Genomic DNA, 17,084 nt, shown 5'->3' with positions numbered 1-17,084 from the left:
ATTGCCTCGCGTTCTTATTTTGCATGAGTAGAAAATATTTTAGTCAAACAGTTAATGTCAGAAACAAAAATAAAAAATTCAATCTAGTACGGAAAATTGGTTTTTGCTCCGATTTTTGCAGTAATTTAGTCCTGAATCGATTCGACCGAACACTGTTCTTTACATTTGTACTGTTTTATAAACCTCAAACCGCAGTGTGGACACCAATAGTTAGTGATGTGGTTAAGTTCGATTCGAGATGGTTAACTTTTTGGTGGGGACATGGTATTAGTGATGTGGTTAAGTTCGATTTGAGATGGTTAACTTTTTGGTGGAACCATGGTATAACATATTTTAGCCGTTTTTAGCCGCTTTTTTTGCCAATCTAGCCGGTCGGCCCAAAAAGTTCTGGCAACACTGCTGGCAACGCCAAAGAGGTAACGCCGCAAGCGCCATTTTCCTTTCCGCGAAAAATTTTATCAGACGAAAAAATAATTGTTGCGTGTGAAAATTACTATTTTTCATTAAAAACTTGGATATTTGCTCTTTGAAACGCGTTTAACTTGCCAAGAAGAACAATGCGCGTGACCAAAAGTGATATAAGCTTAGAGTTAGAATGTTGGGTCGAGGAGTTGTCGCCAGCGCAACTTGCCGCGTATGAAAAGGTGACCAACGAGCACAATGCTATTAAAAATGCATTAAAATCCGCGTTGACCAGCAACGAGGGCCGAGAACTCTTTAATGGACAGGTATTTCAAGCATATTCATTCAAGGGTAAAGTTTTGCAAGAGTTGAAGGAGGCAACATTGCCACCGAAAAAACCAGCGAAGCCCAACCCTCCTGCTACGCCTTTGGGTGGTACACGAGGTGGCGGCCGCAAACGGCCTTCGAACTTCGTATATTTGGAGTCTTCGGACGAAGGAGAAGACGATGTGCCATTAGCGAAACGCATTGCAATAGCAGCAGGCAAGAAGGGAACATCGCCTGCAGGGGCTGCTTCGCCGGCAAGTGCAGCAAAGGGGCCTAAAGGTCAAAAAGGCGCGCCAGCCACACCTGCAGATAAGGGCTCAGTAGGCGCCAAAGGTGCAAAAGCCGCTGGTAAAGCTGCAACACCAGGCAAAGGAGAAAAAGGAGGTGCCACTCCTGCAACACCGCCGGCAAATTTCAAGCCCTCGGAAATAAGTTCCGTGGGTGGATTGGTTATCGGTACCGATGGCAAAGATGGAAAGGATGGTAAAGATCAGGGCAAGGAAACTAAACTACAGGGTAAAACCTTCCCTTCGTTGGTGGTTTTGGCCAAACCATGGCTTAAAGTTAAAGATATGTCCAGTACGCGAAGTAAATTAGATTCGAAGGTTAAGCTGGTGCTGATGTTGACTCCAAACAAATTTACTGAATGGCTTATTCAAGAAGGTCTATTAAAAGCTGAACAAAAATGTGCAAATCATCGTACGAACGAGTTGAAATTGGGTAAGTTGTTGCAAAAACGATCCCTCTTTCAACATAAATCAGATCTGGAAACTGAAAATAATCCAAATGTGTTGATTTTTTTTTAAATAAAGGGGCGATTCAGTAAGTCCTGCAAAACCCCTGCATTCACCTTGTACGGTGGACGGATTGCGCATAAAACCGGGTTTCATATGGGGAAGCATTGCAATCCGTGCAATCCCTACACCGTGCAAGGATTTATCAAGACCCCCTAATGCGTTTCTATTCCTAATGAATGCAAACATTATACTTGCATTTTCAGGTGTCTATTCAGATGCCACAAAGTTCCCTTATACTGGCGGCTATGTTTGGATCAGTGAATGTTGTCCTATGCGGTTTGTTTCTGTATTTCATGGTTCTATTTTTGAGGGCGCACCACATCCCCCATCTTGCATATTGAAACTTGTCTATCATTGGTCGTGCCAGACAAACATACAAAACGTGGTACAGTGGGTTAAGGTGGACAATGTGTATATTAAAGGTGTATACACTTGGCTGCGCGCTATTTGCACATTGGCTGTGCATCAGAAATGCAAAAAGTTGGGTGGACCAGAAAGATTTGTAGAGGTTAGTGTTAGATTGATATATATATATATCTACATACATACATAAAATTTAATTCTCCAATTTCTTCTCATATTTCAAGGTTGGTGTCATCTCATTGGGAACCACATCACAGGATGGCCAACAGCGCCAAGTAAAAGTCGAAGTTTTGGGAGTACTTGATTATGCAGAGAAAACCATACGCTTGCGGGCTGTCGAGCCGGTATCAGATGCTGATCGTAACTATAAAAAACGTTTCCAGACTATTTTGGAACCATTGCAACGTTGGGTACACAAAGATAGCGTGATTTGCATTGATCTGACTGTGGACAAAATGACACTCTACTCGATGGGTTTCAAGAACATTATACAAGCTGCAGCAACCGACACCAATGCTAAGCACACCAACTCCTCCGTTATGGACTACTTGCGTCGCATCGTGCCACGTATGTTCCAGAATACTTTATCATTGCTTTCACGTCAAATGATACAACAATTTCTGGATGAGTTGGTATGGCGTGAACAATTTGGCACCTATGCTTTACAGGCATTCAACAACATCACCGCACACATTGCGGAGCAGACACGCATGAATACAAATGAAACGCTAACACAGCGCTTGTATCAGGTACATTTTATGTTTGTTTGTTTGAGAGAATGTAAATGAGGTTGCATTAATGTAATTTGATAAAAATATATATATATATATTTTCATAGGTCGCAACAAATCCCTTTAAGGACTGGAGTGTTCTGCCAGCCAATTATCGTGAGACACCGGCAAACACAACGCCAAAGCGATTGAAAAAACGTTAGTACAAATTAAAACATAGTTGACGCTTTTCTCTACACTTCTGCCCCTTTTTTCAAGTTTGAGACGAAGATATTTTGTAGAATACATTGGGATAAAGCTTTGATTTTTGTCGTACTAATGCATAACTTTTGTTTTTTATCTTCTACCATTACAGCGCTCACTTAAAGCCTGATGAAGCAAACTTTTCAATGCTAGCTTGTGTCCTAGTTTTATATAAAGTGCTTAAAACCTCAAGCCTTATACCTCAACTANAATAATTGACGCTTTTCTCTACACTTCAGCCCATTTTTTTCAAGTTTGAGACGAAGATATTTTGTAGAATACATTGGGATAAAGCTTTGATTTTTGTCGTACTAATGCACAACTTTTGTTTTTTATCTTCTACCATTACAGCGCTCACTTAAAGCCTGATGAAGCAAACTTTTCAATGCTAGCTTGTGTCCTAGTTTTATATAAAGTGCTTAAAACCTCAAGCCTTATACCTCAACTAGATGCTAAGAACTCTCGAAAGAGCAGAATAATGTGTTATTTGTCCTTCAATTTAAAACTTGAATAATCGATAATTGTTGCAGCGCTAAATGTTATAACCATAGGTGTTATATTTATGCATAAAATATTAATTTTAGAGTACAAATTTCTTTAATTATTACGTTAACTTAATTTTTAATACTTGTGCTGAAGGTTTAATTCCAAAGAATTAATTTTGTTACAAAAGAGTTACTTTTAATTTGCATAAAATGCTTAATTTTGTACACAATCCAGTCTTTTGTTGTGCTAGTGGTTTTGTTTTACATAATTTGGAAACAAGCCTTCGACATTTTTTAACGTTTTTTTCTATGTAAAAAATAAGACATATTTATTTATAAACAAAAAGCATAATATCTTAATGATAATTAAGTGTAGTGAAGTTAAAATAATGATACTTTGATTTTGAATAAATTTCTTGTTTTATTGAAAACTAAACAAATATAAANTTATTTATAAACAAAAAGCATAATATCTTAATGATAATTAAGTGTAGTGAAGTTAAAATAATGATAATTTGATTTTGAATAAATTTCTTGTTTTATTGAAAACTAAACAAATATAAAAAGCTTTTGAATTTTATTTTTGGCACTTTTATTGAATATATATGCACATAGCTGGATTAAAAATTTGTGATTGTAAAAATTAGCCCACACACCAATTATTAGTATTATGCTTTTTGTACGAGATTTTCGAGAGTTTAGAATTGTTGAGTTATAAAGGCAAAATAGTTATATGAGAATTGAACGCAGAAACCTTATAAGAAGGCAAATTGGTCTTATAGGTAGTCTCCAATTCACTTCCGAGTGGGTTTCAATCAAATTCGCTTTGAATTCAANAAACGCAGAAACCTTATAAGAAGGCAAATTGGTCTTATAGGTAGATTCTCCAATTCACTTCCGAGTGGGTTTCAATCAAATTCGCTTTGAATTCAATTGCCAGGGGTTACACTAAAAGGATAAGTTGAGCGTAGAAATTTTCCGTCATAATAGGGAATGGAATAGGAAGTTTAGAGCACCAAAAATTTTGCTGCCGTGGCGCTATCGTCGAAACTGCATGCGATTTTAATTTTCCAGCACTTTAACTTATTTAATTTTTCAATAACCTCTTCTACTGAGCGTTCTCGTAAATGTCATTTTTCTTTCATAGCAATCAACGAAGCTGACTATGTTCAATCGGAAAAAGTCAGTGTGAAAAATATTAAAAAGGAGAAACCGGACAGCTCAAAGCATGATACTTCAGCTAGCACTGGCCGTCGTGGCCGTCCTCCAGCCGCCGCTACAGATAATGACTACAGGCCGGGACCAAAATCTAAGGTTGCAGGAAAAGCAGGCAGCTCGTCAAGTAGCAAAGTACCACCACCATCCACAAAGGGCTCAGCAGCGAAACATGCCTCCAATGCTAAGGCAGAATCTGGCTCGCAAAAGAAGATAGTGATCGAGGCTAAGATAAAGAAGGAGAAGGATGTTGATGATGATTTGAAAGGTCTTGAGGAGTTGTACTATGGCATACGCAATGGATTGGATATGAACTTTGAAAGTTTCCCTTACAAGAATGACAGTGGTGTTGTAATAGAGGCATCCACTGTAGATTGTCCCATATGTGACATCAACGATTCCTTTGATTCCAATGAGAAGCTGCAAACACATTTAGTTTCACATATCATTGCTGACAAGGATCATCAGTTCCAGTGTCTATTCTGTCTGGATAAACATCCAAGTGAAAGTGTTTTGACCAAACACAATCAAATTATGCATCCATTGGAAACAAAGTCTGGCTCATCGGCCTCTTACCACTGCTTGATTTGTCAGCAACGTTTCAACTCGTTGCATCACTTAACCGTGCATTTGCAAAAGATACACAATATGTTGGAATTACCGTATGTATGCCAGGCTTGTGGTTATCGTTCGTCTTCGCACCGCGATGCTGTGCGTCACTTTTATGATGATCACAAGAATCAGAACTTCTTGCAGTGTCCATTCTGTTTGGATGTGAGTGTAGGAAAAGGTTGAAGTGTTAGTGCTCTTTATTTTTTACTTTTTTTTCCAGATATTCCGCTTCTCCTACAAGGGACGCGTCAGCATTACCAACATTGAGAACTACTATATGCATATACGTGCTCACATCGGCAGGAAGGATTCCCAATTGCGTTGCCAGAAGTGTGCGCTTAGCTTTACTGAGAAAGGTAATTAAGTTGTGCTTTATAAATTTTTTTATATAATTAAAGATTGTTGCATTATGCGTTTCTGTTTCAATACAATTGTTTTACCCGTTGAATAATTTACTGATTTTAAAATTTTAGGTGCATTGAAGCAACACTCAACCAATCATCACACTNTTTGTTGCATTATGCATTTCTGTTTCAATACAATTGTTTTACCCGTTGAATAATTTACTCATTTTAAAATTTTAGGTGCATTGAAGCAACACTCAACCAATCATCACACTAGTCTCTTAAAGAGCACACAAAAAATACAGCCACTGCTGACCAATTCTGTTTTGATTTCACCACCGAAGGTGAACAGTTTTCAACTCGCCACAAAAGCACATTTTAATCAGGGTTTTCTTTATTCTTGTAGATACGCAGCCATCATCGCGAACCACTACCGTATACTATCGCTTCGAAGCTTGGTGAGTTTTATGCTTTTATTGACGGCTCCATTTGTGCTGAATGCAACTCCGAGATATTAAACGAAGATCACTTCATGTAAGTGTTGAAATTTAATGTATATTCCTAATTAAGATTAAACTAATTACAATTATACACCGTTGCAGTGGATTTTTGAAATGCAACAAATGCAATTACAAGTCGTGTTGTGAGCGCGCCGTCTTCGAGCATGCCGCCGAGTGTAGCGGTGGAAGTGGTGCCCGTGACGTCATGGAGCTACCACTACCAAATGAGATGCACTGCATTTGTGGCTTCTCCACATCTATTGGCAATAAGATGGCCCACCATCTGGCCACTTGCGGTCAGAAATCAGCTTATGCTTCTGTGGAAGCTGCACAGGAGAACACAGTCAAACGCAATATGCTGGACATGTTGGGCTTAGTGCGACGCGATGGCGAATCTGGCGCCGAGGGTGACGAACAGGGTAGCGACCAGGCAACGACTTCGGCTGAAGCAACCGCCACGGCCGGTGATTCAGAGGAGCTGCAAGAAACGCAGGGAACAATGGTTAGTGATCCAGCTGCACCCATACAATTTGGCGAAATGGAGGCCACGCCAGTGCTGGACAGCAGCAGCATGCAGCAGCAGCAACAAACAGTGGTCAGTATTGACGATGCCAATGTCGTCCATCAGCAGGCGGCTGTGGCTTATGGTGGTCATATTGTAGATAGTGGCGACGTACAAGCAGCACAGTATCACATTGGCTTCGGCCAGACAGAACAGCAGCATGCGCTCAACACATCCGACATTGATATGCCGCTAATTGGTGAATTGGCCGACCCCAATCCGCCAGCCACGCCACAATTTATAGGCGAAGTGCATACGCCTATGTTCGATGCGGTAGCAGCTGCTGAGCAACAGCACTACCATCAAATGATGCAGCAGCAGCAACAGCATCATCACCATCAACAGCAATGAAAACGAATAAATAAGCGGCAACGCGACTATACGCTGCCGTGGCAGAGCTATTGAGCAGCGTAATAAAAAAAGTAAATTTGAATTGAATTGCAAAAGCGCGATGATTGTCGATATGGACAGATAGGGTCGTGATTTGCGCGTCTTACACGAGAATGAGTGGGTGAGTTTGATGTGGGTATTCACAGAGCACATACTGGCTGATTTTCTTTTTCATTTAGTTGAAAATTGTCAACAAAAAAAAAAATTATCAATGGAATATTTTATAACCGAAAACTAATATGAACACCAGTGTTTTATGCCGTTACTACAAGAATAGAGTTGGCAAAAATTTTGTATTTATTTCTTTTGACTAAGAATTGATTCAAAGAAGCAAGGAATCAACCGAAATTAAGCTTTTCATTTTGTTATACGTGAGAAATTGATTTGGAAGTTTCTCGNTTTTTCATTTAGTTGAAAAATGTCAACACAAAAAAAAAAAATAATCAACGGAATATTTTATAACCGAAAACTAATATGAACACCAGTGTTTTATGCCGTTACTACAAGAATAGAGTTGGCAAAAATTTTGCATTTATTTCTTTTGACTAAGAATTGATTCAAAGAAGCAAGGAATCAACCGAAATTAAGCTTTTCATTTTGTTATACGTGAGAAATTGATTTGGAAGTTTCTCTTCGCAAATTAATCGATACGAACGGACGTAAGCCTATTTCGGGCGACGCAGAAAAAACAAATTAGATGCCTTGCGTTTAGATTAGGTTGGGCGGGTAGAAAATGTTGAGTTGTCTTAAAACTGTTTGCGAATATTTAGAAAGAATTAACATGCTAAGGAAACTTCTGTCAAAAAGTTCATTTTTTTTTCAGACCATATTATGTATGGCGACTGGTGTCTAGTTGTCGGTCTAGTAGCCATGGCTACCAGTATCGTACTTTGTATTATGTATAGCGATTAATCTCAGTATACAAAAAAGCGCAGATAACATCCGAAACTACTTTTTTGGCATGAACATCGAGAGGTTATTGGCAACTTTGCTCCAATGTGCTTAACAACTTATGTAAACAAATAACAAGATCGTCATAAGCTGGGAACAGAAATTTGCGCTACTAGACTCAGTAGCCGACAGTGAGTAGCCAGTTGCCATACGTAATGCGAATTTTAGTATATGGTTGCCCATCGGCTATCAGACGCCATGCATTAATTTTTGATTTTTAGTAAAAATGTTGCAAAGTTTAAAAAATTAAGTATTTCATATAAAAATTCAAATAATTAAAAATGTAAGATAAATGTTTAAAAATTCTTGAAAAACAGTGTGGAGGCTCACACTATCTTGGTTATCTGGTTAAAAAATATCATGCCTTTTACGGTATCCGACGGATGCCATCCGCATTGAAGGATAAAATTCTTGCGAATAACATCCTTCAGAGCGGTATAGGCATATATCCAACGGGTGTCATTCGCACGAATATAACCCTTCACTAGTTATGACAGTACGAATCGGATTAGATCTGTGCGTATGACATTCGTCGGTTACCGTAACAGGCATGTATTATTCCATAGTGTATTTTATTGTTGTAAACTAAATAAAAACAACTGGATAGTCTGATAACACAACAAGTGCGAACACCCATAGTTTTTAACAAAATGTAAGAGCTATTCACGAAGCTTACAACTTGTTCAGTTGATAAAATGAAACAGTAATTTTAAATAAATTATACAGGGTGACGCCGAATGAGCTATATGGTTTAAATGGTTTATGACTTTTTTATTTATGTGATTATAATTTTTATTTTTTTTTAATACAGTATATTATTGGGGAATTTTGTGCAATTAGCTTTGAAAAATTATATCCTGTAAGTGATGTCCATTTTCTGCTTCGCACTTACGTGCTCTTTTTAGCATAGTTTCCATAACTTTTCGCAGAATTTCGGGTGTAATGGCCATGATTTCATTTCGAATGTTGGTTTGGAGTTAGAGAATGGTTCTTGGTTTGTTAACGTACACTCTCTTGTTTCAAATATTCCCAAAGAAAACTGTTAAAAAGAATTCAAACCATATAGCTCATTCGGCGCACCCAGTATTATAACCAAAAATTTGAGGTTTTTTTTGGCCGAAATTACGATTTTTTTCAAGGTAAAATGCCGATTTTTCAGCAAAAGCATTCGGCAACGCTGCTGGTAGGTCATTTCCAGGCGTGGATCCCGTTGGCATAGAGTAAAAAAAAAACTGTTATAAAGATTCAAACCATATAGCTCATTCGGCGCCACCCAGTATTTACTGGATACGTGATATATTTTAAATCATATTTTAAAAGTTGTGAGTTTCGTGAAAACCTCTTTTGAACTTAGATATGTATCAGAAACAAAAATTGTATATTATGGAACGACCAAAAATACAAATATCTTCTAATTTTATTACGCTAACGCTGTTTGCTTTGCAATAAGTCTAGCGCTAAATTTATATATAGGAAACATATATAGGTTGCAATCATTGTTAAACTCGAAAAAGAATACATGCAACATTTTACACCGCTTTTCGACAGCCATTCTTCTGTGAATACCACTATCGAACTCTGCATTGTCTCGAAATGCTTTTATTTTTTAATTGATTTAGCAATTATATGAGCTGAAATCATTTTTTCTATTTGAACATTTATAAAGCAAAACAATTTTTGGCTTTATTTTCCTCCGAATACCGCACAGCAACTCGTACTCGCTAAAACACTAAACTTTTTTCTTAGTTTTATTTAAATAAGCAGAAATTGCTTAATGCAAAACAAACAAAAAGTAATTAAAATACTTACATACGTATTTATAAGGACTAAATAATTCAGGACAAAATATATTGGAACACTTTAAAGTCAGATAAAATTAAACAAATGACAACATAAATAAAGAAATATGTGCGTACATATACATTCAGTATAAGATCATAAACTAAATACACGCACGTGCAACATAATCACACGTATATGTGACTACATACTACGTATACATAAATTGAATTATAAATTTGCAAATTTAAATGACAAAAATTACAAGTAGAATATGTATAAACAATATGTGTGTGTATATACTGTACATGTAGCGCTTTGATTTACATTTTTATTTAAAAGCATCTAACGAGATATTGTCAAGCGCATGCGCAAGTGTGTCCATTAGTTGGTGGTGCAATTTATTAAATAACTTTCGCGCAAAATCAAATTGTAAAAAATTTGTTCTTTCGTGTTTGAATAAATTTGATAAACAACCCAACCGTTTTCATAATTTTTGCATTATATGTAGTTAATTTATGTGTGACCACGATTATTGGTTAGTATATACATATCAATAAAACAAATACAAAATAGGGTAAAATATTGCACCGAAAGAAACAAAAAACATGGGGAATGTTTTCTTTTAGAGAAACGAAAATAAAATACCAAGTACGTCGAGTTTTGAGCAAAATACTGCAATTATTTGTCTAGCTAACGTGGACTCTTCAGCTTGCTTTGAAAACGTTAAGCAGCGTTGAAAGCACAGTGGTTAAAAGTCATCATAAGCGTAGTCTACTTTTAGGTACTCGTTTATTAAATTTGGCGTTTTCGAATTTGGCACCATACCTGTGAGACGGCACGCACTTTCTAACGCTGTCCATTACAACTCATTTGCCGCATCTTCGATGTATGCAAAGCTGACAGCACCAGCGCGGTGTCCAGCTCCTTTTGCGTGCCACGCTCACTATCAAGCGAGATCTCTGCGGCGCGTTCATGAAAACGAGACAAAACACGCGGCCGATAGTCTAATTGGAAAAAAATGCAAGTTTATTTCGCTATAGTAACAGATTAAAACATTTTTTTTTGCCTTTTAAATACTCACCCACACTCCCCGCTAGCGGATTGCCGGTCAAACGTAATGTCTCTAATATCGGCAGTCGTGCCACATTGTCCACCTCTTCGAGTTCGTCAATGAGATTACAACTCAAATCCAAATTGACCAAAGACAGTAGCTTTCGCAGACCACTTAACGTCTTCAACCGATTCTGTGCTAAATTCAAAGTGACCAAATTACCCAATTCCAAGTGCCAATCAATGCATTCAGCTATGAGGTTAACCGATAATGACAGAGTCTGCAATTGTGAGAGTTCGGCTAGATTTTGCACGGCGCGTATTCGATTCTGGTCGAGCACAAGCGTACGCAATTGCGGCGCAGTACGCACGCTGGCATCAATTTGCGTGAGTAAATTGCCTGTCAAGTCGAGTTCGGCGAGATTGCTCCAATTTGTATGCACGTATGGCAAGCCACTAGACATGGGCGCATCGATGCAGCTACCAGTCGAGGTTGATAACGCTGCTGCAGAACTATTTGAAGATAGATCATCTGGCGCAGCAGACGCTGATGCTGCAGCTACAACCGTATCTCTGTGTATGTTGTCGCACATGAGTATTTGATTGATGTGTGTCATTGTGGTGCTATGCACACAAATAGTCTGCATTGTTGGTTTCAGAATTGCAATGTCGACTATATTTTCGGTGGACAGCCCATGGAATTTTAGAGTTTTAATATTACGGAATGCGTTTAGTGTGAAACGGAGACTCTTGGGGATAATATTGCTGCGGCCGATAGGCACATCAACTGTGTTATAGTCGTTGTTGAAGGAAGTGTTATCCTAGACGACGATAAGGAGTGTTATATTACTACTGTTTACATTTATAAGCAAGTCGGGTTTACCTTCACAGGCGTGACAATGAGCACCTCTAACTGGGTGCAGAAGTCAAGCACATGTGAAAAGTCAAATTTGCCACGGTGTTCGATATTATCCGGTGGACAAGGCAGGCACAAGCGTTCGCTTATCGCATAAACCTGCCAGAAAAGACGGGTCGTTAAAAAATAGAAACTTCAGCTCCAGCACTTTTATATAAATACACACCTCTAATGCGGAAAAGTTAAACTCCTTTTTGGAGCTCAAAAGCGTGCTTCCGGATTCGTTAAATAACTTTGCCAAGTCCTGCAGCAGATAAATTATATCGTATTTATTGAAATCTAAGAATTCTGCCAATACGCACGGTAATTGTATACGAAAGAATATCAACAATTCCTGCAAATATTTTTCTAGCTGTTCCCGCCGTTGGTCGAGAAATGCGGGATTTTTATTGCCCACCAGCTGGAAGATAAACAAAGTTAAGTTTCAAATGTTTTCACAGTAAATTTTATTTATTCCGCCTACTTTCTTGGGTGGCAGCAACTTCTTTGAAATTGATATTTCGTCCACCAACTTTTCGTGAAGTTGAGCAAAGTCGCGATAACGTCGTTCCACCAACCACTCCACCTGGTACACGCGCACTTTGATGTCATAGTAGACAACGCCAGTGGACGATTCTATATACTTTGGAATACTGACACTGGTCTCGGCGTTTTGCCGAAAGTAACAAGACATATTAAAAATTAACGAATTTCGACTAATCCGTTAACGAAAACTGGTGGTTATTCAATCGCTAATTCCAATGATTCAGATCTCAGGTAACCTGGGAACATCAGTAGGACGTGAATACTTACATACATTAAGTTTTTGGAGCTTACCGTACATAGAAATATTTGGTACGCAAATTAATGGTAAAACACAAAATGAAATTAAAGCCTAGGACGATACTATTTAATTAAATTACAATTTTTACTCCACGAGTGCAAAATTGTTCATTTATTTTTTTGCACATGAATGAACGATTGTGTCCAAGGCATTGTGTCAAACCAGCTGTTCTGCGGTTCTACGGGGGGCGTATAATGCACAATACTCTCAAACTGTATAAACAAGCCAACTNCTACGCAAATTAATGGTAAAACACAAAATGAAATTAAAGCCTAGGACGATACTATTTAATTAAATTACAATTTTTACTCCACGAGTGCAAATTGTTCATTTATTTTTTTGCACATGAATGAACGATTGTGTCAAATCAGCTGTTTTGCGGTTCTGCGGGGGGCGTATAATGCACAATACTCTCAAACTGTATAAACAAGCCAACTTTTGAGAGTCAGTGCATTTTCGTCCCAAACCCTGCAAAAATTGCGACTACTCCATACATGCGTGTAAACTCCCTAAGGACCAAGGAGTACTCCAAAATTAACCACAATTCATATAAAAAATATGGTCCAATTAACACTGCGATGTCCTAGGGCAGGACCATATACTCCATCCCTGCATTACATCAGAGTAGCACGAAACTACTCCAACATATTAACAATGGCATTGTTGTTATATATTTGCGTTTGTACACGCAAATGCTTCTCAAATGCTTTTTCGAAATTAATAAAAACCAAGACAAAAATTAAAAATTACATGTTGCCTCTGACGGCATTCGAACCCGAAAATGCTGGGAGCTAAGAACTAACAGCGAGCATCTCTACACGTTCAGCTACAGCCAGACATGCAAATGTGCTTTCAAATGCTCAACTTCAATCACGTTTCGTTAAAACACGAGCAGTGATCGGATAACAAACAATAAGCTGGCGCAGAGACACGAGTTGGTCCGCTACAGCATGACTGAGGAACACTTTTGTAAGTACTCCAATATACCACAAATAGACTACATGGTCCAACGATTTTTGCAGGGAAACAGTGAAAATAGAATAAAAACATAATAATACAATTTTTAATAAAACAGCTTTAACTTTTGGATACACTACGCAAATAATCATAAGCAATCGNTAGAAAAATACAATTTTTAAAAAAACAGCTTTAACTTTTGGATACACTACGCAAATAATCATAAGCAATCGCAATTTCATGCTTATCCAACGCCCATCAGATGGCATAACACAAAATAGATGGTATGTTATTTTATTGTCTTCTGGTCACCCCAACTCTGCAGCTGTCAGGCTGCATTTGTTTACGTCCACTTTTGGCGTTTGTGATTTGTTAACTTCTTGCGGCTTTTGCATTTGTAAAAATCTGGGCAATTTCCTTTTGTTTCGTGCACCTTTCGGTCTATTAAGGATGAGATAGAAATCGCATAAAGTTTAATAAGTTTTAAAATNCTTATTTTATTGTCTTCTGGTCACCCCAACTCTGCAGCTGTCAGGCTGCATTTGTTTACGTCCACTTTTGGCGTTTGTGATTTGTTGGCTTTTTGCGGCTTTTGCATTTGTAAAAATCTGGGCAATTTCCTTTTGTTTCGTGCACCTTTCGTTCTATTAAGGATGAGATAGAAATCGCATAAAGTTTAATAAGTTTTAAAATACTTTAGCGTTGCAAATACCACAGCGGTATGGCATTTTTAGAAGACTGTATAATCGTGTTCGTGTCACAGGTTGGTGCCTTGCTATACAGGACATCAATTTTCTTTTGACTTTTAATATTTTCTCTAGACCCTGTTCTTCAGTGGAGGCTGGCTATTTTTTATGAAACAATTATTCAAGAACTATGAGATACGACATATTTCCGTGCAGCTCATATTCTCGGTGTGCTTTGCACTCTCTCTCACCATGTTTGAGCTAATAATCTTCGAGATTTTAGGAGTGTTGGAGTCTAGTTCGCGATATTTCCATTGGAGGCTCGGCTTAACCTTACTACTACTGATGGTGATTGCCGTCATACCACTATACATTTTATATTCCGTCATACATAGCATATCATTTGGTAAGGCATTCGCATTTTAACATTATAAAATATTTCACAAGCGTCCCTTTAGTATCTGACAAATGGGTGCGCATCATTACCGTATTGTGCTGGTTTGTGTTCCTGTACGGTCTTTGGAAAATAGGCGATCCTTTTCCGTTACTAAGCGTTTCACATGGGATATTCACCATCGAACAAGGCGTATCGCGTATTGGTGTAATTGGTGTGACCGTAATGGCTGTGCTGTCTGGCTTTGGTGCCGTTAACTGTCCATACCAAAGCATGACTTATTTTATAAAGTAAGCTTTTATGCATTTTTATTTTTTTGAATAATACGATTTTATGATATTTTTCAAATATTTTGTTTACAGGCCGGTATCCCAAAGTGATATCTTAAATTTGGAACGTAGGCTAATGCTTACAGTCGATATGATAGTTGCGAAAAAGAAGCGTATTGCATTAGAAGAACATCGTCGTAAGAAGGAAAATAATACGAGGAAAGGATTGTGGAATATTCTAAGTTCGGCTGTCAACCGTCTGGACAGCAGTGGACAAGGTTTGTTTCAATTCAATCAATTTATTTTTATCAGCAGTAAAATTATTTTTTTTTAGATATTGGTCAACTGCGATTAGAAATATACGGCTTGGAGGAATTAATGCGACAACTTTTCTTGGAAATTAATTCAATGAAAAACATGCAAGAACGACAGAAGTGGTCACAGACATTGCAGGGAAAATATTTTAACGTGTTGGGTCATTTTTTCAGCATTTACTGTCTTTGGAAGATATTTATTGTAAGCAAACTTTCATATACATACTTATCTGTAAACCTCTCATAGTTAATCGAAGCTTCATTTACTTTGCAGTGCACAGTCAATATAATATTTGATCGCGTCGGTCGCAAAGACCCAGTTACACGTGGTCTTGAGATCGCCGTACACTGGTGTGGTTTCGATATTGATCTTGTCTTTTGGAATCAGCATATATCCTTTTTGCTGGTGGGCTGCATTGTTGTGACGTCCATTCGGGGTTTACTACTAACGCTAACGAAGGTTATACACAGAATTTTTACTTTTGAAAATTTTGCTCTAAACGTATTTGTCTGACTTTTAATTACAGTTCTTCTATAGAATATCTTCCAGCAAATCCTCGAATATAATTGTTCTTATTATGGCTCAAATAATGGGCATGTATTTCTGCTCATCAGTGCTGCTGATGCGTATGAATTTACCTGCTGAGTATCGTGTGATAATTACTGAGGTACTGGGGAGCCTGCATTTCAACTTCTATCATCGTTGGTTCGATGTTATATTCCTAGTGAGCGCATTGAGCACCATATTGGTTTTATATCTCTCCCAAAAACCTAAATATGATTCCAGCATAGATTAGTAGCGATAAATTGAACTAATCGCTTGCTGAAAGTTTTTATATTTGCAATTTGTAAAAAAATACAAAGATTGTAATTAAGGTATGTAGGTATGCTACCGGAAAGGATGTGTACTTGTATTTAGTAAACCAAAAATACTTCTATAACTGTAACATTGTTAAGCCTAGCATATTTATCTGAATTTGAAAGAACTGTGAACAATTTTATGTCTGCATGTAATGTAAAGATTTTTCGCCTATTCCGCAACGCACAAAATTCAGCGGGTCATTTAAAAAAAAGAGTATTTCACAACTGCTAAAACCTATTGCAATAAAATATTCCATTATTTTAAAGCAATCATTATTTATTCCATGATAATAATACTATAATGTTTCTATTATGATCTATGCAAAGTTAAATATGAAAACGAAAGTAATAAACTTTATATGTTATGTATACGTAATTCTAATAATCTCTAATTAAAGCCACAGATTTGGACTAGGCCTATTTAATATTCAGTTTATGGGTATTTATTTTTGGGTACATTAGAGTATGATTTATTTTGGAACGAATTTCGGTCATCCCTTGACAAACTTGGCTTCGTTCCAGAACGGAAAATGACGCTAATAACAGGTCTATTCTGCGCTGGTAGTAAAAATTTTGTTACCGGTAATTAAAGTTTCTTTCAATTTTTAAACGCTTTTCGCATTCTGTGTACTCTTGTAACCGGTAAATTTTGTTACCATCTCATAAGCTGGTAACAAATTGAATTGCTGAATATTTATTTTTATTTTATTTTATTTTTTTTTAACGCTAAGTTTCCATCGCCAAAATTCTCTAAATGAAAATCAGTGGGACCTAAAAGCACGCAACATGGAAAAGTAACAGATGCAATGTGTAATCAACCAAAGCTGGCAGCAAGGTACATTGAACAGGTAGTATCAGTAGAGCAGCTGATTTGATTTATTTTCAAATTATTTGGTCTCGAAAATGTCAAATATTTTGAATTTTTTCTCACAAAAATTCTGAATTGTTAAAATCCATTTGCATGTGAAACCTTTTTCCATACAAAACAAGCGATTGAATAGCTGCTTTTGGAACGTTCGCCCAACTCGGCAGCACAACCGCTGATTACTGGGCCTTGCAAAGGATGGATCAATGCTTCGAGAAGCAAACAAATTTACTAGGAAAGAAAGT

At 37.5% G+C, this 17,084-nt stretch overlaps 3 protein-coding genes across 4 annotated transcripts; 2 read left to right on the top strand and 1 right to left on the bottom strand.

Moving 5' to 3' along the window:
• The first annotated feature begins 390 nt into the window (after positions 1-390).
• row (zinc finger domain-containing protein relative of woc) lies at positions 391-7,177 on the top strand. The gene is made up of 9 exons (XM_017631926.1): positions 391-1,449; positions 1,730-2,034; positions 2,114-2,638; positions 2,728-2,818; positions 4,496-5,337; positions 5,396-5,531; positions 5,760-5,863; positions 5,926-6,053; positions 6,122-7,177. The coding sequence occupies exons 1-9, from the start codon at positions 558-560 to the stop codon at positions 6,930-6,932; spliced, it is 3,834 nt and encodes a 1,277-aa protein (XP_017487415.1). The 5' UTR covers positions 391-557; the 3' UTR covers positions 6,933-7,177.
• A 2,363-nt stretch (positions 7,178-9,540) lies between these two features.
• Positions 9,541-12,662, bottom strand: LOC108375778 (nischarin). Of its 2 annotated transcripts, none has more exons than XM_017631927.1 (6): positions 12,487-12,662; positions 12,134-12,431; positions 11,837-12,070; positions 11,638-11,769; positions 10,786-11,575; positions 9,541-10,708 (listed from the first exon to the last, which is right to left on the bottom strand). In XM_017631927.1, the coding sequence occupies exons 2-6, from the start codon at positions 12,341-12,343 to the stop codon at positions 10,551-10,553; spliced, it is 1,524 nt and encodes a 507-aa protein (XP_017487416.1). In that variant the 5' UTR covers positions 12,344-12,431; positions 12,487-12,662; the 3' UTR covers positions 9,541-10,550. The 2 variants fall into 2 exon arrangements, with proteins under 2 accessions (XP_017487416.1, XP_017487418.1); XM_017631929.1 differs by having other exon boundaries at positions 12,492-12,662.
• A 1,315-nt stretch (positions 12,663-13,977) lies between these two features.
• GPHR (Golgi pH regulator) lies at positions 13,978-16,350 on the top strand. Its single transcript, XM_017631925.1, has 7 exons — positions 13,978-14,213; positions 14,272-14,542; positions 14,595-14,820; positions 14,893-15,077; positions 15,134-15,315; positions 15,388-15,573; positions 15,641-16,350. The coding sequence occupies exons 1-7, from the start codon at positions 14,172-14,174 to the stop codon at positions 15,908-15,910; spliced, it is 1,362 nt and encodes a 453-aa protein (XP_017487414.1). The 5' UTR covers positions 13,978-14,171; the 3' UTR covers positions 15,911-16,350.
• The last annotated feature ends 734 nt before the right edge of the window (positions 16,351-17,084 follow it).

Source organism: Rhagoletis zephyria, unplaced genomic scaffold (genome assembly GCF_001687245.7).
Source record: "Rhagoletis zephyria isolate East Lansing unplaced genomic scaffold, Rhagoletis_zephyria_1.1 Rzeph_scaffold_09412, whole genome shotgun sequence".
NCBI classification, from domain to species: domain Eukaryota; kingdom Metazoa; phylum Arthropoda; class Insecta; order Diptera; family Tephritidae; genus Rhagoletis; species Rhagoletis zephyria.
Note: the sequence above shows the minus strand (reverse complement) of the source record. Positions and strands in the feature narration are given on the sequence as shown.